General features: G+C 46.9%; 1 protein-coding gene across 1 annotated transcript; it reads right to left on the bottom strand.

The window, feature by feature from the left end:
• Positions 1-7,408: 7,408 nt before the first annotated feature.
• On the bottom strand, positions 7,409-10,409 carry HAX1 (HCLS1 associated protein X-1). Its single transcript, XM_073637599.1, has 7 exons — positions 10,266-10,409; positions 9,994-10,196; positions 8,633-8,796; positions 8,502-8,553; positions 8,211-8,335; positions 8,043-8,127; positions 7,409-7,962 (listed from the first exon to the last, which is right to left on the bottom strand). The coding sequence occupies exons 1-7, from the start codon at positions 10,313-10,315 to the stop codon at positions 7,865-7,867; spliced, it is 777 nt and encodes a 258-aa protein (XP_073493700.1). The 5' UTR covers positions 10,316-10,409; the 3' UTR covers positions 7,409-7,864.
• Between the last annotated feature and the right edge of the window lie 1,906 nt (positions 10,410-12,315).

Raw genomic sequence — 12,315 nt, 5'->3', positions numbered from 1 at the left:
TATTCTGTATATACACTGCACAGTACCACTTCTCCTGTCCTGTATACTGGGTGTAATTCTCAGTATCTGTATTATTCTGTATATATACACTGCACAGTACCACTTTTCCTGTCCTGTATGCTGGGTGTAATTCTCAGTATCTGTTATTCTGTATATATACACTGCACAGTACCACTTCTCCTGTCCTGTATACTGGGTGTAATTCTCAGTATCTGCATTATCCTGTATATATACACTGCACAGTACCACTTCTCCTGTCCTGTACACTGGGTGTAATTCTCAGTATCTGTATTATTCTGTATATACACACTGCACAGTACCACTTCTCCTGTCCTGTATACTGGTGTAATTCTCAGTATCTGTATTATTCTGCATATATACTGCACAGTACCACTTCTCCTGTCTTGTATACTGTGTGTAATTCTTAGTATCTGTATCATTCTGTATATATACACTGCACAGTACCACTTCTCCTGTCCTGTATACTGGGTGTAATTCCCAGTACCTGTATTATTCTGTATATATACACTGCACAGTACCACTTCTCCTGTCCTGTATACTGGGTGTAATTCCCAGTACCTGTATTATTCTGTATATATACACTGCACAGTACCACTTCTCCTGTCCTGTATACTTGGTGTAATTCTCAGTACCTGTATTATTCTGTATCTATACACTGCACAGCACCACTTCTCCTGTCCTGTATACTGGGTGTAATTCTCAGTATCTGTATTATTCTGCATATACACTGCACAGTACCACTTCTCCTGTCCTGTATACTGGGTGTAATCCTCAGAATCTGTGTTATTCTGTATATATACACTGCACAGTACCACTTCTCCTGTCCTGTATACTGGGTGTAATTCTCAGTATCTGTATTATTCTGTATATATACACTGCACAGTACCACTTCTCCTGTCCTGTATACTGGGTGCAATCCTCAGAATCTGTATTATTCTGTATATACACTGCACAGTACCACTTCTCCTGTCCTGTACACTGGGTGTAATTCTCAGTATCTGTATTATTCTGTATATACACACTGCACAGTACCACTTCTCCTGTCCTGTATACTGGTATAATTCTCAGTATCTGTATTATTCTGCATATATACTGCACAGTACCACTTCTACTGTCCTGTATACTGGGTGTAATCCTCAGTATCTGTATTATTCTGCATATTCACACTGCACAGTACCACTTCTCCTGTCTTGTATACTGTGTGTAATTCTTAGTATCTGTATCATTCTGTATATATACACTGCACAGTACCACTTCTCCTGTCCTGTATACTGGGTGTAATTCCCAGTACCTGTATTATTCTGTATATATACACTGCACAGTACCACTTCTCCTGTCCTGTATACTGGGTGTAATTCCCAGTACCTGTATTATTCTGTATATATACACTGCACAGTACCACTTCTACTGTCCTGTATACTGGGTGTAATTCTCTGCACCTGTATTATTCTGTATATATACACTGCACAGTACCACTTCTCCTGTCCTGTATACTGGGTGTGATTCTCAGTATCTGTATTATTCTGTATATACACTGCACAGTACCACTTCCCTGTCATGTATACTGGGTGTAATCCTCAGTATCTGTATTATTCTGTATATACACACTGCACAGTACCACTTCTCCTGTCTTGTATACTGGGTGTAATCCTCAGTATCTGTATTATTCTGTATATACACACACTGCACAGTACCACTTCTCCTGTCTTGTATACTGGGTGTAATTCTCAGTACCTGTATTATTCTGTATATACACACTGCACAGTACCACTTGTCCTGTCTTGTATACTGGGTGTAATTCTCAGTATCTGTATTATTCTGTATATATACACTGCACAGTACCACTTCTCCTGTCCTGTATACTGGGTGTAATTCTCAGTATCTGTATTATTCTGTATATACACACACTGCACAGTACCACTTCTCCTGTCCTGTATACTGGGTGTAATTCTCAGTATCTGTATATGAACACTGCACAGTACCACTTCTCCTGTTCTGTATACTGGGTGTAATTCTCAGTATCTGTATTATTCTGTATATATACTGCACAGTACCACTTCTCCTGTCCTGTATACTGGGTGTAATTCTCAGTATCTGTATTATTCTGTATATATACACTGCACAGTACCACTTCTCCTGTCCTGTATACTGGGTGTAATTCTCAGTATCTGTATTATTCTGTATATACACTGCACAGTACCACTTCTCCTGTCCTGTATACTGGGTGTAATTCTCAGTATCTGTATTATTCTGTATATATACACTGCACAGTACCACTTCTCCTGTCCTGTATAGTGGGTATAATTCTCAGTATCTGTATTATTCTGTATATATACACTGCACAGTACCACTTCTCCTGTCCTGTATACTGGGTGTAATTCTCAGTATCTGTATTATTCTGTATATATACACTGCACAGTACCACTTCTCCTGTCCTGTATACTGGGTGTAATTCTCAGTATCTGTATTATTCTGTATATATACTCTGCACAGTACCACGTCCCCTGTCCTGTATACTGTGTGTAATTCTCAGTATCTGTATTATTCTGTATATACACTGCACAGTACCACTTCTCCTGTCCTGTATACTGGGTGTAATTCTCTGTATCTGTATTATTCTGTATATATACACTGCACAGTACCACTTCTCCTGTCCTGTATACTGGGTGTAATTCTCAGTATGTGTATTTTTCTGTATATACTCTGCACAGTACCACTGCTCCTGTCCTGTATACTGGGTGTAATTCTCAGTATCTGTATTATTCTGTATATATACTCTGCATAGTACCACTCCTCCTGTCCTGTATACTGGGTGTAATTCTCAGTATCTGTATTATTCTGTATATACACTGCACAGTACCACTTCTCCTATCCTGTATACTAGGTGTAATTCTCAGTATCTGTATATATACACTGCACAGTACCACTTCTCCTGTCCTGTATACTGGGTGTAATCCTCGGTATCTGTATTATTCTGTATATATACACTGCACAGTACCACTTCTCCTGTCCTGTATACTGGGTGTGATTCTCAGTATCTGTATTATTCTGCATATACACTGCACAGTACCACTTCCCTGTCCTGTATACTGGGTGTAATCTTCAGTATCTGTATTATTCTGTATATACACACTGCACAGTACCACTTCTCCTGTCTTGTATACTGGGTGTAATCCTCAGTATCTGTATTATTCTGTATACACACTGCACAGTACCACTTCTCCTGTCTTGTATACTGGGTGTAATTCTCAGTATGTGTTATTCTGTATATATAGACTGCACAGTACCACTTCTCCTGTCCTGTATACTGGGTGTAATTCTCAGTATCTGTATTATTCTGTATATACACACACTGCACAGTACCACTTCTCCTGTCCTGTATACTGGGTGTAAATCTCAGTATCTGTATTATTCTGTATATATACACTGCACAGTACCACTTCTCCTGTTCTGTATACTGGGTGTAATTCTCAGTATCTGTATTATTCTGTATATACACTGCACAGTACCACTTCTCCTGTCCTGTATACTGGGTGTAATTCTCAGTATCTGTATTATTCTGTATATATACACTGCACAGTACCACTTCTCCTGTCCTGTATACTGGGTGTAATTCTCAGTATCTGTATTATTCTGTATATACACTGCACAGTACCACTTCTCCTGTCCTGTATACTGGGTGTAATTCTCAGTATCTGTATTATTCTGTATATATACACTGCACAGTACCACTTCTCCTGTCCTGTATACTGGGTGTAATTCTCAGTATCTGTATTATTCTGTATATATACACTGCACAGTACCACTTCTCCTGTCCGGTATACTGGGTGTAATTCTCAGTATCTGTATTATTCTGTATATATACTCTGCACAGTACCACTTCCCCTGTCCTGTATACTGGGTGTAATTCTCAGTATCTGTATTATTCTGTACATATACACTGCACAGTACCACTTCTCCTGTCCTGTATAGTGGGTGTAATTCTCAGTACCTGTATTATTCTATATATATACACTGCACAGTACCACTTCTCCTGTCCTGTATAGTGGGTGTAATTCTCAGTATCTGTATTATTCTGTATATATACACTGCACAGTACCACTTCTCCTGTCCTGTATACTGGGTGTAATTCTCAGTATCTGTATTATTCTGTACATATACACTGCACAGTACCACTTCTCCTGTCCTGTATAGTGAGTGTAATTCTCAGTATCTGTATTATTCTGTATATATACACTGCACAGTACCACTTCTCCTGTCCTGTATACTGGGTGTAATTCTCAGTATCTGTATTATTCTGTATATATACTCTGCACAGTACTACTTCCCCTGTCCTGTATACTGGGTGTAATTCTCAGTATCTGTATTATTCTGTATATATACACTGCACAGTACCACTTCCCCTGTCCTGTATACTGGCTGTAATTCTCAGTATCTGTATTATTCTGTATATACACTGCACAGTACCACTTCTCCTGTCCTGTATACTGGGTGTAATTCTCAGTATCTGTATTATTCTGTATATATACACTGCACAGTACCACTTCTCCTGTCCTGTATAGTGGGTGTAATTCTCAGTATCTGTATTATTCTGTATATATACACTGCACAGTACCACTTCTCCTGTCCTGTATACTGGGTGTAATTCTCAGTATCTGTATTATTCTGTATATATACTCTGCACAGTACCACTTCCCCTGTCCTGTATACTGGGTGTAATTCTCAGTATCTGTATTATTCTGTATATATACACTGCACAGTACCACTTCTCCTGTCCTGTATACTGGGTGTGATTCTCAGTATCTGTATTATTCTGTATATACACTGCACAGTACCACTTCCCTGTCCTGTATACTGGGTGTAATCTTCAGTATCTGTATTATTCTGTATATACACACTGCACAGTACCACTTCTCCTGTCTTGTATACTGGGTGTAATTCTCAGTATCTGTATTATTCTGTATATATACACTGCACAGTACCACTTCTCCTGTCCTTTATACTGGGTGTAATTCTCAGTATCTGTATTATTCTGTATATATAGACTGCACAGTACCACTTCTCCTGTCCTGTATACTGGGTGTAATTCTCTGTATCTGTATTATTCTGTATATACACTGCACAGTACCACTTCTCCTGTCTTGTATACTGGGTGTAATTCTCAGTATCTGTGTTATTCTGTATATATAGACTGCACAGTACCACTTCTCCTGTCCTGTATACTGGGTGTAATTCTCAGTATCTGTATTATTCTGTATATACACTGCACAGTACCACTTCTCCTGTCCTGTATACTGGGTGTAATTCTCAGTATCTGTATTATTCTGTACATATACACTGCACAGTACCACTTCTCCTGTCCTGTATAGTGGGTGTAATTCTCAGTACCTGTATTATTCTATATATATACACTGCACAGTACCACTTCTCCTGTCCTGTATACTGGGTGTAATTCTCAGTATCTGTATTATTCTGTATATATACACTGCACAGTACCACTTCTCCTGTCCTGTATACTGGGTGTAATTCTCAGTATCTGTATTATTCTGTACATATACACTGCACAGTACCACTTCTCCTGTCCTGTATAGTGGGTGTAATTCTCAGTATCTGTATTATTCTGTACATATACACTGCACAGTACCACTTCTCCTGTCCTGTATAGTGGGTGTAATTCTCAGTATCTGTATTATTCTGTATATACACTGCACAGTACCACTTCTCCTGTCCTGTATACTGGGTGTAATTCTCAGTATCTGTATTATTCTGTATATATACACTGCACAGTACCACTTCTCCTGTCCTGTATACTGGGTGTAATTCTCAGTATCTGTATTATTCTGTACATATACACTGCACAGTACCACTTCTCCTGTCCTGTATAGTGGGTGTAATTCTCAGTACCTGTATTATTCTATATATATACACTGCACAGTACCACTTCTCCTGTCCTGTATACTGGGTGTAATTCTCAGTATCTGTATTATTCTGTATATATACACTGCACAGTACCACTTCTCCTGTCCTGTATACTGGGTGTATTTCTCAGTACCTGTATTATTCTGTATATATACACTGCACAGTACCACTTCTCCTGTCCTGTACACAGGGGTATTGCACAGTACCACTTGGTTTCTTGGTCAGGGATGTGACATTTTCCATCACTCATTAACCCTGTGAATCTTGTGATGTCTTTAGATTTGGCACCTGGTGGTAATCGGGGACATTTCTGTGTAATTTTGGCAGGAAGCTAAGGATTGTTTAGCGACATCTCGGGCGGAGGTGAGAGATCGCGGAGGAGGCGTAGTAGGATGTTACAGAACATGTCTGGGTTTCGGCACTGTTCGGTTTCCAGCCCGATGATCTTCTCCTTTCCCCATGAGTACTGCAGGGGGCACAGTATAGCCCATGTGGTCTTGGCTGGCGTGAACCAGAGGCCGGCCCTTTGCCAGCGTAGATCTGGGAAGAGAACATTGTGTTGGCGAGTGTAGGGCTCATCTTCTAGACGTCATTCCATCCAGAACCATTGCCATCATGATTCTTTAAACCTTTTACCCCTTTTCCCAAAACGGCGTTTTTCTGTTTTTATTTGTAGATTTATTTATTCCTCCAGGGAAATTGTGGAAAAATAAAAAGCGCAATTTCACAGTTGTTTCTTGGGTTTTGTTTTCACGGCATTAAGCAGTGAAAGCGAGTGGCTCTGCACCATGACGGCGGTGCCAAAAGTCACTTGTGTCGCCATTTTCCAAGACCGTTTCCAATTTTCGGTTGGTGGAGGCATGTGGGGGTTTGTTGTGTGAGGCGGAGTGCATCGGGGCACCATAGATGTGTACAGAAGAGGGCACTGGCGGCTGAAGTCTTCGCATAAGGCGGGGGTTTGCACAGTACGTCGCGGATCAGCGAGGATTTTAGCATCAATTCTGAGTAAAATCTTGGTGGTGGATACACATTTTTGGCGAGCCTCTTGTGCCCTTAGGGCCGTGCTACTGTCCAGTGGAGCCTCGATACTTCCCTCCGGAGGAGGGGCGGCTGCTCACCCAGTTCCCCTTCTTCCATTACAGTTTATGGGAAATGCAAATATTTCTGGAAATCCCAAAATGTGCAGTATAGATAACCACGCTCAATGGTGGCTGCAGGGCTGACGGGACCATAGCACACTCCCAGAAATAGGACCCTCACATAGTCATATTACAGAGCAGTGGCCTAGTTTTGTGGTGGTCCTCAGACATGGCATGAGGACAGAGTGCAGTCCTGTGGATCGCTATACACAGGCCTGCAGCAGCAGCTGCCTGACTTTACTGCAGCTGCTCAGCGCACAGACGGACTTACAGCAGACCTCGGGGGGGGGGGGGGGACAGATTATCACACGCACAATGCACTTCCCATCCACAGATTGCAATCATCTGCATCGTGAAAAACAGCAAAATGAGGATCACAACCTTCAACAGAAGACGAGTCACAGCGCTACCTGGTGGCAGCATTGAGTACACCGGCCAAGGTAATCCACAGCCCTCAGCCCAATATCCTGTACCCCAAGTGTCATCACCCTGCACCCCTGGACTCCAGCAGAGTGCTCAGCCCCAGGTAGCAGACATTTATTTCTCGGTGCCTCTTTTTTATAAATCCTGTACAATAATCTAACAATAGAACCAGAGCATGACACCGGGGGGCGCTGACACGGTGAGGTGTGGACATCTGTTATCTGCCAGGATGTAGTTCACACTGCAGGGGAGGTTTCTAAATGCAGCCTCAGGCCCCAGCACCTAAGGGCAAGGCTGACATTATATGAGATCCTAGCACTCCGGCTGTAGCAGGGGTCCCGGACCCCCGACATGTTATGTTTTCAGTTGGAGAACCATCGCTGCAGGAGACGGCTTAGAATAGTCTGTGAATCGGAGAGGTCAGGCAGTGACCGATGGAGGCCCAGGGTCTCATCTACAGCTAGAAAAGAAGGAAAGTGTAAAGTATGGTGGATAGAGGACACACAGCCCCTCTCTGTCACTAGAGACTGGAGAACTTACCAGTGGGCGGATCGTCGCCCGTCACAGTCACCGTGGTGGTGGAGTTACCTTCGCTGTCCCGCACTGTTCTCCTCTCCTCCACCGTCTGAAGCAGAAATACAGTGTGACCAAGGCGCCAGCAATAATGGCGGATACACGAGCAGACACAGCAGACGGCGCCGGACTCACCCCATCAGGTTTCATCACCCTGGAGACAGAGACGCTGCGGAAATACGATGATGGTGGTGGTGGTGATTGTTCCTCCAGCCTCAGGATAGAATCTAGCCCACGGGAAGAAAACTCCGAGTCCAGGACTGGACAGAACAAACGAGCGGTGAGCGAGGGGCAGCGATGACATCACACCCCGCAGTACACCAACCCGTCACCAGGGGGCGCCAATATATACTGTTTTTTTCCATGACAAAGACTGAGCCCCGCGGATCACCGCTGGGGAGGAAGGGACAGGTGGGGGGCACTTACTTTTATCTTGCTTGATGTCTCCAGGAGGTGAAGTGATGGCATTGTCTTCCCGCTGTGAAGTAACAGAAGACAAAGTGACTATGCTCCAGCGAGAGACCCCCAGATAGTGACACGTGCGTCTCCCCACATACCCATCTAGACGGCCATCCTGGCAGCCTGAGCGGAGCGTGGGGGCCGGGAGCCGCGGACGGATGCTGCCTGGGCAGGTGCGAGTCCGGACACTTCAACATGAAATCTCTCAATGAACCCGCAGATCCCCCCGGGGTCCGAAGAGGGGGCTCAGCCCCGGGGAGTCCTGAGAGACAGGGGGAGTGAGAGATGAGCCCAGACACTCCAGTCACACCCAGAGTTGCGCGCGACGCAGCCGTCGCCGCCTGAAGTTACGCTCTAGTCACACCCAGAGTTGCGCGCGACGCAGCCGTCGCCACCTGAAGTTACGCTCCAGTCACACCCAGAGCTGCGCGCGACGCAGCCGTCACGCTCCAGTCACACCCAGAGCTGCGCGCGACGCAGCCGTCACGCTCCAGTCACACCCAGAGCTGCGCGCGACGCAGCCGTCACGCTCCAGTCACACCCAGAGCTGCGCGCGACGCAGCCGTCACGCTCCAGTCACACCCAGAGCTGCGCGCGACGCAGCCGTCACGCTCCAGTCACACCCAGAGCTGCGCGCGACGCAGCCGTCGCCGCCTGACATTACGCTCCAGTCACACCCAGAGCTGCGCGCGACGCAGCCGTCGCCGCCTGACATTACGCTCCAGTCACACCCAGAGCTGCATATAGCAGCTGTCACCTGACGTTACGCTCTAGTCACACCCAGAGCTGCATATAGCAGCTGTCACCTGACGTTACGCTCCAGTCACACCCAGAGCTGCACACGACGCAGCCGTCACCTGACGTTACGCTCCAGTCACACCCAGAGCTGCACACGACGCAGCCGTCACCTGACGTTACGCTCCAGTCACACCCAGAGCTGCACACGACGCAGCCGTCAGCTGACGTTACGCTCCAGTCACACCCAGAGCTGCACACGACGCAGCCGTCAGCTGACGTTACGCTCGTCACACGCAGAGCTGCGTATAGCAGCTGTCACCTGACGTTACGCTCCAGTCACACCCAGAGCTGCATATAGCAGCTGTCACCTGACGTTACGCTCCAGTCACACCCAGAGCTGCATATAGCAGCTGTCACCTGACGTTACGCTCCAGTCACACCCAGAGCTGCATATAGCAGCTATCACCTGACGTTACGCTCCAGTCGCACCCAGAGCTGCACACGACGCAGCCGTCACCTGACGTTACGCTCCAGTCACACCCAGAGCTGCACACGACGCAGCCGTCACCTGACGTTACGCTCCAGTCACACCCAGAGCTGCACACGACGCAGCCGTCAGCTGACGTTACGCTCCAGTCACACGCAGAGCTGCGTATAGCAGCTGTCACCTGACGTTACGCTCCAGTCACACGCAGAGCTGCGTATAGCAGCTGTCACTTACGGGGAACGTCACGAATCATTGAACCGAAATCTGCGAACAGTTCATTAAAATCTCTGAACATGTCATCAAAGCCGAAGGGGTCTCCAACTGGAGGACGAGTCCGCCAAGAGGGCGGCTCCTGACAGAATCCTGGGGAATGGAGGAAGAAGTCATCGTCCTCCTCGTCATCTTCATCCTCAATCATCCCACCGAAGAACGGATCCCTAAAAGCAACCGGCATGTGAGACCACGCCCCCAATAATACGGCACGGTGCACACAGCGGAGGCCTCACCTCGTCCCCGGGGGGTGGAAGAACCTCCGGAACAGCTCGAACACGCTCATGTTCCCGCCTGAGACACCGGGAACGCTAACACCGCCACTTCCGCCAACCACACTAAGCAGGACTACTTCCGCCAGTCTTTGAGGTCACTTCCGCTACACTACAACCAACCTTGACGCAGACGGATACGTCACTTCTGTAATTTTCTCAGCGTGTGGCAGCCCACAGGAGCCGACAAGGATCATACTTCTTCAGTTTGCGCTTTCACCAATAGTGAATAGGAGATTCTAAGTGACTTTCCACCATAGATGACCAAGAAGTTAGAGGTCTCTGCAGTAATGAGATAGGTCACACACCTACCCCCACAGGTGGTCTGCTGCAGTAAGGTCAGGTGGTGGAGCGTATGGAGAAAATTCTGTGAAATGGTGCACAAATGAGAGCAGATCCCTGTAGAACCACAGTCACATGATCGAGGAGCTTGGCCTGAGGTTTGGGGCAGTACCCCAATGGTTTATATCCAGAGCCTGATAAAGACCAACCAGGACCGGTGAGCCGGGCTGTGGAGTCAGTAAGCCAAACCTCCGACTCCCTCATACACGGCTCATGTGTAAGTGATAAATTTACTGCAGCACAGATTCATCTCAGCTAAAAGTCCAGACCCTTAGATCAGGAATAGGACAGACATTTATAGGACATTTCATAACTTTCCCAAATTCTTATGAAAAATATTCCCCACAAACTGCATTGTCCTACTGCACCCAATTTATTATATATTTTAGGAGTCAAAGTCTGTTCATTTTATACCGACTCCACCGCCCTGCCCGTGAGAAACACGCTGTGCACCATGACCGTCACGTCTTATAGGGCACCGGAATCAGATTACGACATGGAAGGGCAGAGAGAAACACGAAGAGAGCACGTCTGTGACAAAAAGTGTAGAAGAGAAGACACCTCAGAAACCGCCGAGGAGCCGCACAAAGAAAGGGATGTGAGGAAAACGACAAGAAAGCACAGACCTTCATAAGACAAAGCTCCGAGCGGCTGAGGAAAACGCAAGCAATTAATGAAATAAAAAGGGCGGAACGGGTGCTCACAGAGGCGTAACAAATGGGCCCAGAGTGGCGCGGCGGCGCAACAAAGGCTCGGAGCGCGGAGGCATAATAAGGGCGCGGAGGCGTGGCGGTGTAGTAAAGACTCAAAACGCAGAGGTGTGGCTCTGTAATAAAGGCTCAGAGCGCAGAGGTGTGGCGGTATAATAAAGGCTCAGAACGGAGGTGTGGCGGTGTAATAAAGACTCAAAACGTGGAGGTGTGGTCCTGTAATAAAGCCTCAGAGCGCAGAGGCACGGCCGTGTAATAAAGGCGCGACGGCATAATAAAGGCTCGGAGCGCGGCGGCGTAATAAAGGCTCAGAGCGCGGAGGTGTGGTGGTGTAATAAAGGCTCAGAGCGCGGAGGTGTGGCGGTGTAATAAAGGCTCAGAGCGCTGAGGCGTGGCGGTGTAATAAAGCCTCAGAGCGCAGAGGCACGGCCGTGTAATAAAGGCGCGACGGCATAATAAAGGCTCGGAGCGCGGAGGCGTGGCGGTGTAATAAAGGCTCAGAGCGCTGAGGCGTGGCGGTGTAATAAAGGCTCAGAGCGCGGAGGCGTGGCGGTGTAATAAAGGCTCAGAGCGCGGAGGCGTGGCGGTGTAATAAAGGCTCAGAGCGCGGAGGCGTGGCGGTGTAATAAAGGCTCAGAGCGCGGAGGCGTGGCGGTGTAATAAAGGCTCAGAGCGCGGAGGCGTGGCGGTGTAATAAAGCCTCAGAGCGCGGAGGCGTGGCGGTGTAATAAAGCCTCAGAGCGCAGAGGCACGGCCGTGTAATAAAGGCGTGGCGGTGTAATAAAGGCTCAGAGCGCGGAGGCGTGGCGGTGTAATAAAGGCTCAGAGCGCGGAGGCGTGGCGGTGTAATAAAGGCTCAGAGCGCGGAGGCGTGGCGGTGTAATAAAGGCTCAGAGCGCGGAGGCGTGGCGGTGTAATAAAGCCTCAGAGCGCGGAGGCGTGGCGGTGTAATAAAGCCTCAG

The sequence above is a fragment of the Phyllobates terribilis genome, unplaced genomic scaffold (genome assembly GCF_046119375.1).
Source record: "Phyllobates terribilis strain yellow unplaced genomic scaffold, ASM4611937v1 Scaffold_7__3_contigs__length_470593459, whole genome shotgun sequence".
Classification (NCBI taxonomy): domain Eukaryota; kingdom Metazoa; phylum Chordata; class Amphibia; order Anura; family Dendrobatidae; genus Phyllobates; species Phyllobates terribilis.
The sequence above is the reverse complement of the archived record's forward strand: the minus strand, read 5'-3'. Positions and strand labels throughout refer to the sequence as shown.